Source organism: Camelus dromedarius, chromosome 19 (genome assembly GCF_036321535.1).
Source record: "Camelus dromedarius isolate mCamDro1 chromosome 19, mCamDro1.pat, whole genome shotgun sequence".
Classification (NCBI taxonomy): Eukaryota; Metazoa; Chordata; class Mammalia; order Artiodactyla; family Camelidae; genus Camelus; species Camelus dromedarius.
Window position 1 is genome coordinate 35,992,003 of NC_087454.1, and position 20,986 is coordinate 36,012,988.

General features: G+C 40.7%; 1 protein-coding gene across 1 annotated transcript in view; it reads left to right on the forward strand.

Moving 5' to 3' along the window:
* Positions 1–252: 252 nt before the first annotated feature.
* HCRTR2 (hypocretin receptor 2) overlaps positions 253–20,986 on the forward strand; it is an 81,691-nt gene continuing 60,957 nt past the window's right edge. Inside the window, exon 1 of the mRNA XM_064476094.1 lies at positions 253–601. Coding sequence (XP_064332164.1) covers positions 379–601 — 223 coding nt within the window. The 5' untranslated portion in view covers positions 253–378. The remainder of the gene's footprint in view (positions 602–20,986) is intronic.

Sequence of the window (20,986 nt, forward strand, 5' to 3'; positions counted from 1 at the left end):
AGCCCCAGCTCTCCGCGGGCGCGGGAGGAGGCTGTGGGCTGCGGACGCAGCGCTGGGATGAGGAGTCATTGCGCCCGAGCGCAGCCGAGGTGGCTTCCCCTCCCCGTGCCACCACGGCAGCCTCCGGCGCCCGGTCCCTGGATGCTCACTCCGCCTGCGCTCCTCCCGGCGCGGCGTCGCCTGCAAAGCCAGCCGAGCCGCCGCACAGGTTGCCCGGCGGCGGGCCCGGAGGCGTTGGCCCGGGGACTTCGCACGTCATCCTCGGCTCTGGAGCCCCTGCTCGCCGCTCGGCGCTGCCTCCCCGCCGCAGACCACGGCGCCCATGGGGCAGGGGCCCAGCCGCTTGCAGCACTGAGCCGCCCCGGACTCGAGCCCGTGATGTCCGGCGCCAAACTGGAGGACTCCCCGCCTTGTCGCAACTGGTCATCCGCTCCGGAGCTGAATGAAACTCAAGAGCCCTTTTTAAACCCCACCGACTATGACGACGAGGAATTCCTGCGGTACCTGTGGAGGGAATACCTGCACCCGAAAGAGTATGAGTGGGTCCTGATCGCCGGCTACATCGTCGTGTTCGTGGTGGCGCTCATCGGGAACGTCCTGGGTGAGCGTCCCCCCACGCCCGGACGGCCCCCCGCGGAAGCTGCCAGGTCCACGCCGCCCCCCACCCCCCGGCTGCAAAGACCCCCTCCTCCCCTGGGATGCAAACAAAGAGGTCGCTGCGCTCAGGGTGGGGTTTTCTATTTAAAAAAAAAAAAAAGTTTTCTGATTTCACTGAGCCTTGGAATGGTGAACCCTTTTTTTTTTTTTCTGGAGAGAGAAGCGGGGAGCCCCATTTCCTTCCCGAGCACCCAGGTTACAAGCGCCGGGAGAGGGGCAGCGGCAGGGATCTCCAGGTAGATTTGGCTGAGTGTGGGGAAATCAGTCATCCTTTTGCGGAACGTGGCCAGGTGACTCCGGGGTCTTGGGGAGAGGTCAAGCTGCTGGGGTGCAAAGCTGTGCCCCTAAGGAGCAAGCTCTCTTGGGCTGTGAGCTGAGCACAGTGCCCTTTGGCCAGGAGGTTGAGGCTCTGTCTAGAGGTGGTAAGGAAAGGGCAGGGACTGGGGACGGAGGAGGGGGCAGGGGGTGCGCTGGCGCACGGAAGCTGAATTAAACAGGAACCATGCCGGCAGTGAGCGAGAAGGAGTGGCATCTGAGAAAAGTACCAAGGAGATCGCAGTCATTCATCCAGCCACCCATTCATTCATTTATTCACTCTACCAATGTATTTTGCAGAGCACGCTTGCTTCTAGGCTCAGGAAATTATTTGCAACCGATTTTTTCCCTTCCCACAGACGAAACCTAGCTTAGTGCTAGGCTCTGTTTTTCCCTGTCTAGGTTTGTGTGCAAACACAGATTTCCTCGCCCACTCCCCACCTCTGCAAAATTGCCGATGGTTGAGGGGAGGGGGGGAGCGGATGTAGCAGCGATATGGTGGCTGTGGTGACGGAGTAAAGTAGCATAGCTGGGAAATCCACTTTTTAAAAGGACCTTTGGAAGGGAGGGACGACTGAACACGAATTGTGAATGGAAGGAGCGTGCACCTTGATGAATGGAGAGTGGGAGGCGTTTAAATACAGAGGGCAGTGTGGAGAGAATCTCTGTTGAAAATGACAGGACAAGATGCTCTCGGTTTTCAGCTATAAAAAGGGTGGGAGGCGGGAGGTGAGCGAGGTTAAATAGGCTGGGAGGCTTTGAAATCCAAAGCAAAGAGTTCGTAGCTGCTGCGGAGGATGATAAGGGAATTATCAGGCTTTCAGCACTGATTTTTCCCTTTTCTCCGGAAGTGTGTCAGTCTGGGTAAGAAGCATTCAAAGTGTGTCCCTCACCAATTCAGCCTGCGGAGTAGTTGGCAGTCTGTGATTGAGAGGCACTCCTGAGAGAGTTGGTAGCATATGATTTGATAGGAAATGTAAGAATCTTCTGAGAACTTTAGTCTGTTTCTTTCTTTTTTTTTTTTCCAGGCTATTTTTATTTGGTTACTTTTTTAAAAAAGGCAATCATAAATCTTTTGAGGGTGCAAACAAGGTAGATGAAGATGGAAATCCACATGACTAGGGCCATTTATTGAAAAGATAAGTCTGTTCATCATGATGCTTTTCTTGTTTCCTTCCTTCTTGTCATGAGTCCTTAGAGTTACAGCAATTAGGATGCATGGTTCCTAGCACAGCAACGTTTCACTGCATTATGCTAATACTTCATGACAAAGGAATAGTCAATATTGAACATCTATTGAGTACCTACTGTATGCCAGATCTCTCCACATACACTCTCTCACTTAAACCTCAGAGTAACCCACATTGGACAGAAGCAAAACTTAGAGAAATGAAATGACTCTATTAAGGAACATGATTTAGATTCAGTTCCATTTCTTCTGACCTTAGCTCCAGAATTCTCCATTGACATTCAACTGTAGATCTAGAAAGTATATAGAGAATGAATTCTTTGCCCCTGGTGTCTACAAGCCTACTAAATGTACTTCCTGTTTTTCCCTGCATCTATGTTCATTGTTAATAAATTACCATGAGGGGTTAATGGTTCTGTCATTCTCCACCCCTCCCCCCAAAAAAGAACCCATCCAGAGAGGAACATTATTGCATTGCAGTAAAATTTTGACATGTTTTGCAGGAATAGCTCCAAATCAGAATTATTTTCCTTCCCTAATTTTATTTCAGGCTTAATCTCTGTAATACAATTTTCTCCTTTTTGCTGTTATTTCATTCTGGCTTCACAGATCTGTGATGCATAGTCTTCATATTTTAATTGCACAGTTTAGAGGTGCATGTTTGCTAGCCTGAGAAGTGTTTCAATCTCAAGAAGGAAACACCTCTATAGTAAGGCTGCTTGTTTCATAATGTCAAGGGAGAGAGCACTGTCCACAGCACCAAGTGCTGAAACGGGCAATTTTATCTAGCTTGAAAAAAAAAAAAAAAAAAAAGATTTACTCAAAACCCTCAGCTCTGAGGAAACTGAAACTGACAGCTGTTTTCCTTAGGACCCACTGACACTGAAATCCTCTGTGGCTGAATTGAAACCCATATTCTTTACTGACATATGCCCTGAAAGTTGATGTGGTTTAAGTTTGACATTTAAACAAATGAGCAGTGTCATTACTCACAGACAACTTCCTGCTCTTTGAAGTCACTGTCAAATCTGCAAAATGGATTAGATCGAGAATTGCTTTCTTTGCCCCCCTGGTATAAGTAATTCTATGCAGAGAGTGGCAGGACAAGAAATCACATTATTCACTCAAGACAAAGAGGCAACGTTGAGTATGAAGGTGAAACACCACAGTGTAGGCAACAGATATAATCATTGACCCTTCAGGTCCATTCACAGTTTGCACTTTCATGTAACTGATGACTTGGAAAATCTCAACCTTGTTGAAATTACAAATATAATGTAATCAGTTAGAAGCCATTTCCCCCACAATGCCCTTTGGTGAAGTGATTTGACAATACATACCCTGAGCAGAATGACAAATTCTTCATCATACCCACTGCTTTTTCTACTCTCCAAGGAACCTCTCTCTTATTATATTCCCTCTCCTTTATCAGATGCTTCTTTCCAGAGATGGAAAATAGTTTCCTGGAAAAAATATTGACAAAAGTCACCCAAAATATAGCAAAAAATTACTTTACATGCAATTTCATGAATTTATGCCCTCTAATGAAAGACATATACATGTCTAAATATAGAATCTTAAGTCCCAGGAAGGAAGATGGGACAGGTTCTTTTTGGAAGCAGTGTTTTTCCAGCATCTTCAAAATTATGTCCCACATAACCGTTTCCTAAGTATGTCTTGTAACTTTAGCCAAGTAGATGCATTCAATTACTTGACTAGGACATTTTGAGCAATGTTAGGTTTTGAAAATGAATGTGGTGGTGGGAGAGGGTTCTTGGGGACACTCAAGGAATGACATATTTGATGTAATTCCTACTCCTTATTCCCTGAATGGAATGGAGAGATGGGTTCTAGTCCGTTCAAGCTTTAAACATCTGGAGGAAACGACCAATTCTCTGCTTCTTTTACTTCTGCGTTCAAAGAGATCACGGTTTTCACCTGGACTGTGTCCACCCTCCCTATGGTTGTCTTCATATGAAAAATGAGAAGAACCTTCAACAAATGACATTGGTCCAGCCGTGCTTCCTGCTTCTGATGTGGCCATTAGCAAGCTACTGATCTCTCCAAGTGTGGCGTTTCCAGTTGAAATTGTGCTTGATAACGCCTGCCTTGTAGAAATCCTATGAGGCTGGGATATATGAATACATAGACTGGTAGAGTAGACATCCAAATATATGTGTGTGTGTGTGTGTGTGTGTATATATATATATATATATATATGTATATATGTATATATTTTTTTCTTGACACAGTAGACACTAAATGCCAATTTCTATGCCTTGATTCCCACTCCCTGATGGGACTGGCAGCCACTGTCTGCCTCCACGGCCAGTCTGTATCTCTTTATGGCCTCTACTCCTCGTGAAAGCTGCCAGCACAGTGGGGCGGCTCTTGTTACTCTTTGACACCGGCTCCACCCACCCACCCATCCCGCGAACAGGTTTTCGGTGCCTTCATACTGACTATTTATCATTGCCTTCCCACCTCTCTGTGAAAGTCATTCCTCACTACCCTGACCCCTTTCTCTCTGTTGAAATTTGCCTGGACTCAGTTCGAGTCACTCAGAGTTCGTGAAGCGTGTGTGAGCGGCTGCACCAGCATGGACGCATTCACCAGCCCAGGCGCGCGCGCGCACGTACGCGCGCAGGTGTAATACGTTGATTTCACTCAGTTGCAACACACTGCCTGTTAAGAAATGTAAGCTGGGTAGGTGGGATAGGAGGAAAGGAGGAATGTCTGTAACACGGTGGCTCCTTACAGAGGTAATCACATCAAATGCTCCGGGCAGGGAAATGGCAGTTTCAAGTTCCCGCTACTCCGAAGCCTAACAGACCTTTCTTTTCTGCTGGTCCTAATGCCCATCTCAGCGCTGTGGTTGTTATAAAACTCACCCTTTCCTACACAGCAAGCAGAAAGAGGCTGCAGATAATACATTACTCATCTCTGCCAAGACCCGACAGAGGCCAGGAATGGTGACTATAAAAGGTCGTATTAACCATTAAGTTTTAAACGTGTGCGATTTTAGTTGCAGAATGCAGAGAATGCTTAGCTGAATAAGAATTAAACGGATGCCTCCACATGTTTACTAAACTCATAACCACTTAGTCGTACCCGGTAAAATAAATCATGTTTTTGACATGAACAGAATCTCAGTGATAACTTTTTAAATGGCTGTCTCACTGGTAACAGCAACATTCATCATGGACAGACAATAATGAGATAACACAATAATGAGATAATTTAAATGTAATGGGTTCTTTGTCTATTTGAAAAAAAAAAATGAGGAAAGTGAAATAATGAAAATAACACCAGTTTTTAACAGGGGCTAAATCTAACACTCAAATACAAATACATCAAGTTTTTGAAAATTTTCTTGATTTTTTTTTAGGGCATACATATATATTGTATATTTTTATATGAATTTTTATTATTTCAAATTTCAGAATATATTTGCAAATCGTCATGCACTGCAGCTACGTTAGCATTCTAAGGGCTTAGAATTCTCACTCAGATCCTCAAACTGCAGGAGTATCTACCACTGCTGTTACCTCACTAATGAAAGGAGCTCTTTCCATCTTTCTTCTTGCAGCGTTCCGACACCCCAAAACCCTCAGGGATGCTGGCTGTGTTAAGCAATGGCTCACTAGGTAAGGGTCAGTCAGTGACATGTGATGAGTGAAGCAAAGGCTATTTCTACATCTCCAGTCCCTCTTCTCACTGCAAAAGGACACGCAGGATATTGAGCAGGTACATATGCCAAGTCCTGGAAGCAAGGTTCCATAATAAATAGATGTATTTCCTTCCTGCCTCCTAACAAATCTATAACAAGGAGATGAATAGCTTTGATTTACAAATAAGAAGAACAAAATTCAAAAAGCTGTTTAACATCTTCCAACGTTTAGTCCGACAGGACCTATCAGCACCAGGGTTCAAATATGGCTTTCTCAGGCTCCGTCGTGGCTCACCCATGTTCTATGACTTCATCCTGTCTCTGTCCCGCGCTTCCCATCCTGACTGAGACTCAGGGGAGAGGAGAGAGAACGGAAAGGATGCGGAAGTGTGCCCTCCAGACGACGCGCAGAGCTGGGCTGGCGGCTTGCCATGCTCTTCCTCTGACAGACCAAGCTCTTCGGCTCGGAGGATGAGCTCATGTGATAAGCTAATCAAGGTCAGGCTAGGGTTACTCTGCAGGAGAAAACTTCAAGGTAAAATAGGTGTTGCCAAAAATGCTTTTGCCTCTGTGGGGTGGGGAGGGGGGTGACTCACTGGATAAACGTTAGATGATTGTGGCTGCGGGTTACTTTCTTATCGAAGGTGCTGTCTTTAGACACCTTTTAAGACTGAGGGCCTAAACATTTACCATCTCAAATAATCTAAAGATCTTTTACTTCCCTCTTGGTTTTCAAACTACTCAAAAATTTTATTGTTTTCTTTTTCTGATGTAATTAATATTAACTTAAAAAATCATAAATTTCTATCGATTTGATTCAATAGGTCAATCTTTAATCATGTAATAGTTTTTGTAGAGCATAAAGGTGTTATGTATGTCCCAAGAGCTATTGCTCATTACACAGCATGGGGAATGCCTTTTAGACCCTGACAGTGGAACACTTGGAGAGAGGCTACTGGGTGACACACATGATATTTGTGACTAGTCTTCTGAATAGCCGACTCTTTGGATTGAACTTACTCATTTCATCTTTGCTCTCAACGAAAGACCATCTCTTAACCAAAGAAATGAAATGTATATACATTTCATTAGCATTAAACCCCTTGCCCTTAGAACCGTTTCCCCATAAACAAACAAACAAACAAACAAACCAAGATTGTTTGGAATAAATAAGGATTTATTCCTGAAAATATTTTTGGATTATTATCATTGAGACTTTTCCAGCAATTTACCTTTGATATCGCAAGCATATGAACAACGTTTAATATTTATATAGTATTTTACTCATCAGAAGACATTGTCACATGTATTGCCTCATTTATTCTGCAGAGCAAGCTAATACATTAGATTGTCTTTAGTGGAAAAAAAAATTCGTGTACCTGAAATGATTTGACATCAATTTAAAAGAAAAGTTTGAATACATTGAAATATCAAGGGATTGTGTGTCAGTTTGGGAAAAGCTTGCCGGTTCCCTGTATTCCAAGAGGCCAGGACAAGGGTTCTCACTGCCCTTGTCTGTCCATAGACAGTGGTGATCCCATCGGTGCCTGATTTTGTCAATGTTCTTAGCGCAGGTGTATATTAGCCAGATTTACAAAGCTGGCAAATAAGTACATAAATAAATCCAATGTCTTCATATAAAGTAAGAAGTTACTCGTACAAGTCCTGGAGCACTTGAAGTCCTTCCAATCATCACGGTCCCTTTCTGTAGAATGACTACACGGAGAGCTTGATTGATCCGAAAGGTGGACTGTGAGTTAGTAGCAAATAAATCCTAAGTGCTCACTGGCTGAGCATCACAAGTTTACTCCTCGTTTACTTAACATCGAATGGGGGTTGGAGAGTCTGCTATGTCCAATGACTCGAGGTCCGTATGTCCTCCATGTTCATGGGCCACCTCAACACAAGCCTCCAAGATGGGTCCTGGTGACCCCTCATCGCCTGGCATCCACACCCTTGTGTAGTCCCCGTCCATATTTTGCCAGAAGCCATCTGGGTGACCAAGAGCGTACAGCGGCAGTGATGGGATGTCACTGTCAGGATTATGTGATGAAAGATTACAGCTTCTGCCTGGAGTTCCCACTCTCTCTCCTGCTCTTAGAGTTCTTGCTCTGGAGAAAGTAAGCCATCTTGTTGAGAGCAACCCACAGGGTGAGGAATTGAAATCTCCAGGCAACAGCCAAAGAGGGAATGTGGCCAGCAGACAACCCCGTGCATGATCTTAGAAGCAAATCCTTCAGCCAGATTGAGCCTTGAGATGACAGTACCCTCCCACCCCCATACCCAACTTCGACCAAAACTTAATGACGGATACTCTGAGACAGAGCTATCTAGCAAAGCTTCTCACAGATTCCTGACCCTTTAGAAGCTGTGAGATAATAAATGTTTGCTCTTTTAAGTCTTTAAATTTGGGAATATGTTGTTTCACAGCCTCTAAAGTTGTCATAGGAAGAGAAAGATTGAACTGGAAAAAAAAAATATGCTGGATATTAACCACCTTTGCCAAAAAAGCAACACGTGTCAGTCACGCCCACAATCACTTTGGCCAGATCCAATCGCATTGCATCAACCTAGCTACCGGGGGGCTGTAAAGTGTGAGAGGACACTGTCTCTGTCACAGGAACCACACAGTAGTTACAAGTATTTCTAACTTGCATAGTCTCAGAAAAAGGGAATTTAGAGGAATCAAGTACTTAATGGAATAAGGCTAAGAGAAACGGCCACATACACCCACTTCACATTTTCGATCTCTGCCAGTGGAGGTAACTTACAATATTGGGAGGCTCGGTGCAGGTGCTGCGATGAGAACCTAGGGTCCGCAGATAACAGAAGCCAAGGGACCTACACTCTGGGTGAAGAAACAGACATATTAACAGGAGATTTCAACATCACATGGCAAGTGTTCTGACAGATGGGTTACAGGATGTCGTGGAAGCATAAAAAAAGGATGCTTAGCTCTATTTGGGGGGATTAGAGACAGATCCAGGAGGAGATGACACTTCCACTGAGTTTTAATGCATGAATTCAAGTTATACAGGTGGAGAAAATTGAGTAGGGATGTTCCGGGCAGAGGAAACATGAGCAAAACCACGGAGGCGTGAAATAGCCTGAGCTACGTGGAGACTGTTAAGCAATGCGGTGACTCCAAGTGCAGGCGAGGAGAGTGTAGAGATGGAGCCGGAACCTTCTATGGGTTACGAGAGACTGAAGGTCTCAGCTCGCTCTGGCACTGTGGCTTACAGGGAACCCTTCAAATATGCTGCCAGGAGCCCTGTCATTGGAAGACCCACGAAGTTTTCACCCTGGGATTTGTGTCCAGTTTGGGGCTCAGACATCAAACCTGCTGTAATGAAAAATGAGTGATAATAAAAGAAAATCAAAATTCTCTAATTACCTCTGGGAGGCTTTCCACATGCTGTACAAGGAAGGAATGGAGAAAAAAGTGAGAAAATGGAGAAGAAAGAAATAAAAAAGAGCAAAGTAAAGGAAGAAGATTACAATATAGGAAAAACTGTTGCTGTTTTTGCTTTGCTGAACATTTAAAGTTGAGAAGTAATTTCTCTTTAAATATTGTTCACGCTTCTTTCAAAGCCGTACTTACGAATTTCCTGTGCTCTGTTAATATTTTCCAATAGTCTCAACAGCTTTTCATGTAAATTATTTTTGTATTAACTTATTTTGGGGGTTTCAATGGATCACTATACTCTGAGCCATCCATCATTTTAAACTTTAGATCATTTTTTTGGCCTCACAGTAAAACCCAAAAGATGACAAATTTGAGATCTAGTGAAAATTTTTCATATTTTCCACCTAAGTCCCCTTTTTTTTTAAATTCCAGATTACTTGCCACTTTCTGAATATGTTCATTTGATAATGTATCTTAAATGGCACTTTTATCATTCAAATAATCATTGAAGATATTACAGAACCCTTGAGAAATTACAGGAAACATTACAAGTTGACACTAACACTTCAAAGTTTCTTAAACTGTGGTTACTTTAAAAACTTTTATTTGCTATTCTTAGCTCACAATGGGAATACAGCACCTTTATTAAAATTGTATTTAAATTGTTATTAAAATTGATTAAAAATCATAACATTCTTTTCCAGGTTTTCAGTGAGTTTTTATTCCTACTGAGTGACTATAAAATGAATTTATCAAGCACATGTTTTACAACCATGTGGAGCCTTGATTTTACCACTATATTGTTGGAATTGGGGTTAGAAAAGCACTGTCTATAATCATTTGTTTCATTAATTCAGAATGAATATGGTGAGTTATCCACTTTGGTAAAAAAAAAAAATATTGCTTATAAATACCATTTTGAAACCAATTTGTCTTTCCTAAAATGTGCAGACTGTGCTTGTATTCCTGGGACAGAAGTAGAGAATTATGTACAGTTAAGTGCCTATGAAGCCACGTTGTCATTGGGTGAAAATGAGTCAACTTTTCACTATGAAAAAAAATAGCTAAAAACTTAATCTCTCCAATTAGCACACTTAATATCAAAATTCCCCCCATGTGAGAAAGCTCAAAAACAAATGCACCAGCAAACCTCACCGGCCGCTGCATGAAAAGCACTTCATAATTACTGGGACATTTATGTGCTGGGGCTTGATTTATATTTCGGACACCGGGAGGCCTAGAAAGCCTTGTTCTTTGAAGTCATCAGAGAGGGTGACAGTGACTCATCGATTCCTGAAAGCCAGTAAAATACTCCTAGTTCATGAATTTATGTGTTTTCTCTTCCCCAGGCTTAATGAACATTGCAACTAGTCACTGACAGGAAACCAAAATATCTCAGGGGAAAGGGGGAAGATAAGAATTCAAGGACTTAAAAACACAGAAATAAAAATGTGTATGCTCACACCCATGCACGCAAGTGCGCACACATTTTGGGGGTTGCATTATATGATAGATATGATTTTAATGCATCCTAGTATTTTTATGCAGGGTTAAGAAGCTACCTTCCAAACTTTAGAAATGCCAAGAACACTGGATCTAAGGCCTTGACCTTGCCAAAGTCAAGACCTATTTTCCACTATCTTCTGTGTAAATGAAATAGGGAAGCAGGGAAGATGAATACACCAGGGTTGAGAACGTCCTTGAGTTAACACCCATGTAAGAAGGAGCACCCCTTAGGTGACTGACCCCTGTAGCATGATTTATTTTCTTTGAATAGACTCAATATATTCCTGCTTTCGAGTCTTCGCAATTCCTAGCACCCCTCCCCCACCCTCTCCCGAGTGGTTCCGGCTCAGCTGACATTGTCGCATCTTCAGAAAACGTCTCGAAGTCCCTACCCACCTAGGTTGCCATCCCATTTCATTTCTGTCATAGAACTGATTTCTATTAGCAATGATACTACTGGTTTGTCTGTTCATTTTCCTGTCATCTCCCTTAAGTAACATGTTAAGTTCCCCAAGAGTAGTTCCTTTATTTATTTTTTGTCTTTGCAGCTGGAATACTTTAGAGAGAAGTACATTTTTTTTAATATCAGCATTGGTGAATTTATTTGTATCAATTTAAATTTATATCCAATTTCTTTAAATTTCTTCTATATACAATTATAAAAAAAAAAGGAACCTCAATAATTTGAATTATGATTGTGATCGTTTTGTTCAATATCTTCAGGTACACACAGATTAAAATAAATATTATTTAGTTACTAAAGTAATGATGGTGGGAGACCATTTGTAAAATCTCTCCCCAGCACTGTAATCCTTTTGATGTTACCGTGAAACCGTCTTCCGGAAGAGCAAATGAGATTTACAAACTGTGGCAGTTTTTTCTTTTTTCCCTAGGAAGTTACATAAATATGCTTCCAAATAACACGCTATGCTTCTGCTGTTACAGAGGAGAACGTATAACGTGCAAACCCCGTGTAACATGCAAAGCCCCTGTAATGAACAAAGCCCGTGTAACGTGCAAAGCCCGTGTAATGAACAAAGCCCCGACGTAAGCCCTCTTTGTTTCAAAGTTGATTGTTAGCCTTTTTTTTTTTTTTTTTAATATTTGTGTAAAACTCTAAGGTAACATGTGTCCATTTGGGTCCTGGATGGGATAAGAGAACTGAGACTAAATGTTACCATGACTCCGTACTTTCTGCAAAAAAAAAAAAAAAAAAAAAAAAAAGGAGGCAGCGGGCAATCATATCCCCATAAGAGCCCCGGATGTTTCAGGAATACCCACAGAGCCTCAGCTTTAGGAATCCCTGCCATTTCCCCACAATCAGTGACTTAACGCCGATTCTGGCACACTCGACCGTGCAGGCAGTTGAAAATAAAATCACATTTTTAGGTGGAATCCAATAGCAATGTTGGTAATAGCTGGATAGTTCCAGGCACTTCATTTAATGGCAAATAAGAGAAACAATAAACTCTTTGCCTTAATTCTGGTTCTCGGTTTCCAGAAATAGCCATCAAATTATATAGTCTGAAAAGTCAAAGCACAGTCTTGCCCAGAGATGGGAGGAGTTGCTAATTCCAGCAGACCTGTGGCCAGTTGATAAATGACGCTATCAATGTTTCTCATTATTGTGAATCAAGTGAGTTACAGTAGAATTTGCACGCTAGGCTTTTCGGAGCTGTTACATGGCCCTAATTACACAACTCTTCAGCAACGGCATTTGTCACCCACCACCTTAGCTAACCCCATAACAACCTGTGTGAAAAGGCTCTCATTCACTCCTCTTCCCAGGGAGTAGAATTTAGTACTAGAGAGCCTTTACTGTGCTCATTGTTTGAATATATTTACATATTACCACTTAGCCTCAGTAGGCAAATATAATGCTCTGTTCTCCATTTTCATTTTGTCGTTGCTAGCGCATCTGTGCTAGTGTGCACAGCAAGTTGGAAAAACACACGTGTAATTTACTGAAAACACAAATTCTCATGCACATGTTTTCTTTGTAAACTCAACTGAAAGGGACCAGAGTTTCAGTGACAATCAACACTGCGTCAGCGACCTAAAACTCATTGTAGGTACCTGACCACGGAGACCAGAGGAAGAATCAAGCCTGGCGTAGATCTTCTGGTAAATAGGAGCTCATGAGACTTCTCTGAGTGCTGAGTGTTCATCAGCAACAGTGACAGGATCGACAGAATTTTGGTTGGAAGTCATGCAAATATATTTTTTATCATCCAAATGGAGGTAAAGTCAACATAGAGAAGCAGAGGTTTCCATACAATCATAGCAGGAAAAATCACCCATGAAAATAAAGCAGCCTGAACCAACACTCCGGTTTTCTAGGACTTACCTGATTTGGAGCTATTTCCTTTTCTTATTTCATTCAGCAAACATTTATTGAACACCCACAACATGTAACCTGTTCTATTACATTCTGTGGAGGAAATACAGAGCGAACGAGGCATGGTCCTGACCTACAAGGAATTTCTAATCTTGTGGGAGAGACTGACATGTAAGTCCGTAGTATCAGGGTTATTGAAAAGGCACATGCTAAGAATTAGAACATAAAAACACAAAAGTTGGATCTGACCTGGGGTAGGAAGTACTTCCCCAACAGGGAGGTACTGTCTGAGGTTTTGTGGACGTGTGAGTAGAATTTTGAAAAGTTCCAAAGGATGAAAAGAAATCACACCTAAGTAGATGAAGTAGTAAGAATAAATTTATGATTGCTCTCAGATCTATAAATAACTGGGATGAAAATGTCACTCAGGAAAGTTCGGGAAAACATAGGCTCTAAGACAATTTGGGGGAAATTTCAAGTAATGGAGACTTCAAGGAATCTCCTTTGATGCTCAGCATTGCTTTTGTGGACTACTTTATTTTGTACGTATCTGCCAAGGCTCACCTGTATTTTTTATCATGGTGGATGGGATTTTAAAAAAAAATTTCAGTTGGAGTAGAGTCAGTTACAATGTGTCAACTTCTGGTGCACAGCACAATGCCCCAGGCATGATATACATATATAGATTCATTTTCATATTATTTTTCATTAAAGGTTATTTCAAGGTATTGAATATAGTTCCCTGTGCTCTACAGAAGAAACTTGTTGTTTTTTAATCTATTTTTATATATAGTGGCTAACATTTGCAAATTTCAAACCCCCAAATTTATCCATTCCCACCTCCTTTCCCCTGGTAACCATGAGACTGTTTACCGTATCTGCGGCTCACTTTCTGTTTTATAGATGAGTTCATTAGTGTCCCCTTTTTTCTTTTTTTTAGATTCCACATATGAATGATATCATATGGTATTTTTCTTTCTATTTCTGGCTTACTTCTCTTAGAATGACAATCTCTAGGTCCATTCATGTTGCTGCAAATGGCATTATTTTATTCTTTTTTATGGCTGAGTAGTATTCCATTGTATGAATATACCACAACTCCTTTATCCAATTCATTTATGATTGTATTTTAAAAGTTTGAAATCCCTGTAGTTGTTTAAAAATGAGTCCTAATGAATCAGAACTTCCCAAAGGGAAGATGAATCTGGGAAAATAGTGAGAATGGCTTGGCCTTATGAGATCAGGCAGTGGGAGGCCAGTCAGGAGCCTGTTAAGAATCTTTGGGAAAGTGATTATGAGGATAAAACCGACACAGTGGAATGGAATATGAAAAAAATGAAACAAATATGAGACATTCTGGAAATAGAAATTGGCAACTCACCAGATATGGGGAGTTGAGAGGAACAGAACGGAATCTTCTGATTAGTAGAAGGTGTTGGCCAAAGAAAGCACAATGATTGTCTCATTTGTGTTTTTTCTTAACATAGACAGGAAATACAGAAAGCAAATCAAGTGTTGTGAGTGGAGGGGTCGGGATGAATTTCGCCAAGGCGGGTTGAGTTTGCTTTGTTACAGCGGTATCTATATGACACATGAAGACATCCAGTAATAAGTAGGGCTTGTCCCCACCCTGTGCCATTCATAGCTAGTTCGCTACTGAGAGATTTTTTTCTTTGTGAGTCTGCAGGCAACATACACAGTTTATGTGAGAATTATTTAGACTTCCAGAATAATTTAAAGTATACAAAGGAACATAAATGTCTTAATGGGTACCTTGAGTGAGAAGATCTTTTTTGCAACACTAAATACATTCATAGGTTCAAAACTTTTATTGTATGCCTATAGCAGCAAACAAAATGGACAAAACTCATTCTTGTAGGAAATTTATCCTCCAGTGGTGATATTTAGGATGTATTTTGACAGTCAACCCAACAGGATTTACTGATGGATTGCATATGGGTGTGAGAGAAAGAAGGAAGTCAACATTTTTATGCCAGGTAGGTGGGTGGTGGTACTATTTATTGAGATGTGGGATCCTGGGGGAGCTGCAGGTTTGATCTAGGGAAGGATCAAAGTTTGATGTCAGACAGCCTAAATTTGAGCTAGTACACGTAGGTGTGTTGTGAACATTTGAATGTGCCATCAGGAGTTCAAGTAAAAGGTCAAGCCAAGTGAAATAAACCCGAGATTTATAATCAACATCATCCTTTATGTTCATACCTTTTAACATATTCCCCACAGATATGGAAGCCTCTAGAAGGAACTATACAGTGAATTCAAAAAATGTATTTCTTACAGATTATTGGACTCTTGGGTTTTTTTCCTGCATGAAATCATCACAGGTCTATTTGCTTAAATCTCAAAAAGGGTCACCTTGAACTGTGCATTAAAATACAAAAATGAAAACCAGAAACTGAGGTTCATGGTAATAATTTTTACTTCAGTGCCTACGTATGACTTACCGAGTCAGAATTTTGGAGGTGGTAACTCTAGAATCCACATTTCGGATGGGGTCCCAGTACCCTGAATGTCAGCTTCCCTGTTACAGGGAAGAGCAGAGGTAAGTCTGCTCTCCTTTGAGACCCTCCCTCCTATTTTCAGAGGCCGACATGAAAGGCAGGTGCTTTCACATTTGACACAAATTCCATTGTGTCAATAAAGACTTATCACAGGAGAGAAGATTAAAAGACCTGCCTTGAAATGGGATTAGGCAGAAAAACAAGAAAATGAGCCAAAAAGACCAATAGGAGGACTTAAAGGAGAGAAAGGAAAGGTTAAAGGTGTGGGAGCCCCCAGATTACTCTCAGTGATAGTTTTGAAGTCATACTTAGCGATAATATTTTAAGCCAAAGTATCGGTGGGCACAGTGACAATTTATTATCGTAGTAAACAGTACACATTTGTTGTTATACAATTTTACAAAAAAAAAAAAAAAGGACATTTCAGAAGTCTGGCATGGTAAGCAGAATTCGCTGCATATAGAATTAGTATTGCAAAGGCTTAGGAACATTCTAGAGAAAAATTGAAAAAGCAGTAATGAAAAGGTTTTTTTCCTCTAGTATTTCCTAATTTATGATTTTTTCTATATGGAGTCACTGTTTCAGGATTAAAGCAAAATGTACTTCCTTTTACTGTGTATTCTTAAACCATTAAATAAGCTCTACACATAATACTATGCATAATAAATGTGGTCCCTCAGTTATGTCATGGAGAGAATTGGAAAGTTGCAATGAAAACAAAAGGTGTTCAACCACACAGAAGGATGTAAAGGCCTAGCTTTGATTTTGATGCAGTGGTGCTGATTTATTAAATTACAAACGTCAGTTGTTGGTCATAGAGTAGATACTAGGGTTATGTGACGTTCTAAAAACATCAAACAATTTTCGGCAATAATATGGAAGGTATGGAAACCCTGAACGGACATGGATTAAGACAATGAATACAAACTCTCCTCCAAGGACTTGTCCACTCAAAGATTTTAGAAATGCAATTTTTCACTGAAATATCCTTAATCCTCTGTTTGGAAACATGGAGGAAATAATGACACTTAGCAACCCATATCTGATCCATTTCAGGCAGCTGGTTTCCTCTCTTTTTCTTCAATACATTGGAGTTTGCAAATACTCTACCTCCAAGGAGTGGGTGTTGCGAAAATGTTTTGAAAGATTTATAAGACTTGCAGTATATTTGGCTATAGTAGGTTAGAGAAGAAAGGTTCTTACTTTGGGCTTCAGATTTGGAATATGTATTCAGATTTGGAATATAAAAGTCTAATTCTTTTCCTATATATATACACACACACAAAATCCTGTGTTTTCTGACATGTATTTTAAGGAATGATTAGTGACATTAGTCATAGATCTTTTGATTCTAATTTATATGCAGTTCAGTCTACTCAAATTTAAAGCATCCATTTTCATCTCAACAAAAATATTTAGAATCTGTCTTGGCTTTTATTAAGAAAGCCATTATCTTCAACTTTCCCACAAACAGATCCTGAAAATTATTATTTTGTGTTTACTTAGAGTATCGATAATGAAGATAAGTGTTGATTGACAAAACCTTTTAAACTCATTCATTAGTAAATCTGACTGTCTTCCTCCTTTGCAGAGAGTCTCTAAATTCTATATGTTAGTCTGTACACCCTGAGTATAACAAAGGAACAGGGTATATGCTGTAGTTCCAATGCTCATTTTTTAAATTCAACATTATAGTTAAATGCTTAAATTTCTACTTTTGGTGTTGTGTGAGTATAAGAAAACATGATCTGTGCTCAGATTTAAGAAGTGAAGAAAATTTATTGAAGGTTTCTGGACTGTGGTTGCAGGGTTGTAGGGACGGATTCGTTTGGAAGGTCATAGAGGACGATTTTCTTGAGAGACAGTGTCAACATTGTGCAGCCTGGACCCTGATGCTCTGCAAAGATCCAGTGTGGGTGGTGAACCACTGCTGAATGGATGTAAATTAAATCTGAATAATGGGCGAGCATCCATCCGTCCATTCACTCATGAAACGACTGTTGATCATGCATTTATTGGCAGGCTTCCTTCTTGACTCTAGAAGGACCAGAGATCAAGAAGATATCATCATTGTCCCCAAGGAGTGAATAGTCTCCCGGAAAGGACAGAAATGTGTGCATTGAAGAAAAGGGCAATGTGCTATCTATTATTAAAGAGATACGAACAGAGGTACTGAAATATAGGACCATGGGTATACAATGGGTGAAAAGGACACAATGACAGGGGAGGTTGGGGCATCAGGGCAGTGAGTAACAGGAGGAACAAAATAGGAAGCAAAAAGTGCTATAGAGGCAGAGTGAATACAAACGAGATTTTGGCCACCTCCAGCTTTTGGTAGCCTCAGAATCACACACACAAAAGCCTTTGTCCTTGAGAATTTGTTTTCCCTTCCACTCCCAGCAGCAAGCAACCCTTAGATGACGAAGCAAGGTTTGCGGAGGAACTCCCGTCGTCCCCATTGCAGCCTCCTGCTTAGCTCTGACACTTGCTCAAAGTGTCATTATCTCCAAATTTCTCATCAAATGTAATAGTTTGGTTGTTTTATGCTTCCTTTCTTTTAAATTGATTTTTAAAGGTAAGTCATTCAGAGTTATCATCACTAATTTGAGCCGTGTAGGAACCCAGCAGTACAGAGTTAATCCCATTAAAGTGTAAGTGGTAACCATGCCTTTCTGGCTTCACATGTCCTTTCCTCCCCTGTTCATGTCTTAAGACTGATTCTCAACTTATCACCTCAACCACGGATCATAAATGAGTGAAAAACCTTAAGTCAACTGTCTGCCCCTATAACACCAGGCAAAGGTTTATTTTTTTCCATAGCAGACTTAAAAGTAGCACCTTAAATAAGTTTTTGTTTCATTTGTCTAAATTACCTTTATTTTCCATGGTCAACAGATAACTGACTTAAAAGAATTGTATCTCCTACATTTGAATGATTAACAACCGTATTAGGAACAGGAAGTAGAATTTTACAAATCTTAAAACGGGAGTTCCAAAAGCTAGTTTAAATGTTTGAGTTTTACTTCTTTGCAGTAGCTTTAGGATGTATATGATATTATTGGAAATATTGTTTACTTGCAAGCTCATTTACTTGAAATTCCAATAGGAGGAAATATTTTATGTTGCTAAGTAATTGACTTCCCTTTAACAGAGAATATTGCTTTATTATTCAACAATAGTAAAAGAAAATTCATTTCATACGTGTGCTTTTGTATTATAACCCATTTCGCCATCCGGAAACCCTGATCAGTTACTGGAATTTTGAAAATGATTTGAAATATAATTAAATGTGAACACTCAGTTTCAAATTTCAAATCAGATAATATATCTGAGATGGTAACTGTTCTCTAACTATGGGTTGTTCCTACTTCACTATAAACACTATAGGACTTAAAATATTAATCATAAAGTCTAACTTTATAACAAACACGATGACAAAGTCATCGAAATAGACTTGAGATTTACTTTGGGAGATTCTGTTCTGTTCTGTTCAGCTTCCCAATATTCCATTTTTGTAAGCTTCATAGTTAATTTTGTGTCTTTGTCACTGAGTGGGCTAGAAATATGACTACTGGGATACAAAACAATAAGATACTAATGACAGTTCTTTATCACAAATCTGGTGCTTTTTTAATGAGAGAAATATTGGCCTCTTGGATATCTATAAGACAAAAAAAGTAGGACTTTTAATGAAAGTATAATCACATGGAAAGATAAAATTAGGGAAAAAAAGAAACATGGAGTGATTCATATAAAATCTTTAAAAATCTCACAATGCAGACAGAGACACATTGTTACCTCTAGTCATGTTTTTCAACAAAATTAGCACCAAAATTACTGTGGAAATAATAATTATGAAGTCATTCGCTTTCAGAATAAAGGGCAGGAAGAGAAGAATGAATGGCGAGGGTGCCCAGTAACAGTATAGAACAGAAACAGTAAATGAAGAGAAAATGAAAAGCCAATAGGATATTGACTTTTTTTTAAAAGACGGAAACGTCACAATATGAAACACCTCAGGAAGGAAAACATCAAACACACAAAAAAAACCCAAAATAATAAAATTAAGGAAAAGCATACCAAAATGACTTGAAGACAGACTTAAAACTTTTGAAATGTATCTAGGTAACCGTATCCTGAGGAAAGTCCTGTATCAAGACGTTCTGGGTACGCACTACTGAAGAGAAACCAAAGGGAACGGCTTACGTTTAAATCAGACAGAATCAGGGAAGCAGATACAGGCATAGTAAGAAGACAGAAGGTGCAAAGAAACATGATCCTCTATATCTCAGCAATGCCTAAACTGTCCAGAGGTAAAGCTGTCACTACAGCATAGGGATCTGTAACAGACACCTGCTGCTTTTTGTCTTCCCGGAAACGATGTTCTTTCTTCTGCGCATCTCAGCACGAGCCCTGCCTTTGGGGAAACTTACTTTGCCATTGCATGTCCACGTGGTGGGGTGGGGGAAGGAACTGTCAATCACAGGACCCACTTCCTCAGAGCCAGAAAGGGCCAGTCTTTCTGCACCCCCAACCACCACGCTTGGCCAAGGGCTAATAACTTGATTCAAATGGAAATAGATGTTTTTCTGTTGGGTTATACGTATCATTTATGGGAGATAAGTGAACCTTTTTTTTTTTTTTTCATTGAAGAGTTTTCTACTACAGATAATTAGACTTAGACTTGCCTAACACCTTTCTTTGGACACATCGAGGAAAATCACCTACAGTAGCAGAATTAGGCCAGCAGAGACACAGACCGAGAGGTGGAGAGAGACCTGGTGATATTGTTGGACTCCCAAGACCTCCCTCCTTCCAAGGGAGATGAACTTTATTTTGTTGACATTCATTAGATTTGGGTGGTTGGACTGCAAAGTATGGATTCAAACAGGAATCAGCCCACATCCTACAGGTCGTGAGAAGGAAGAAAGAGAAAGAAAATGAGAGTAAAAGGAAAAAAATGGAGAAAGAAAGTGAGAAGCTCTACCTTTATTTTCTGACATAGTGTACATTCGTCAGAGATTGATCTCCTCTAAGTTTATGTAAAAGGGTGAAGACGGTATGCACATGCTCGTGGCCTGGGTGGTCCATCAGGAAGCCCCGGCTAAGTGAGTCAAGGACAGTGCTGTTCCCCAGGAACCGCACACATACCTAACCACATTGTAACAGGACCAGTACACCTGATCTTTCTTACAACCCTAACCACAGCCAGCATCAACAATCCTACCTGTAAACTAATCTAACATTAACTCCACGACTAGATTCTGATCAAAGCCGTTAACCCCATCAACTCCTAAATCTGACCTGAAAACCAACCATGAAACTAAACCCAAACGTATCTCTAAACCTAAGTCTGAACTGATCACAATCCTACCTCTATACCCAC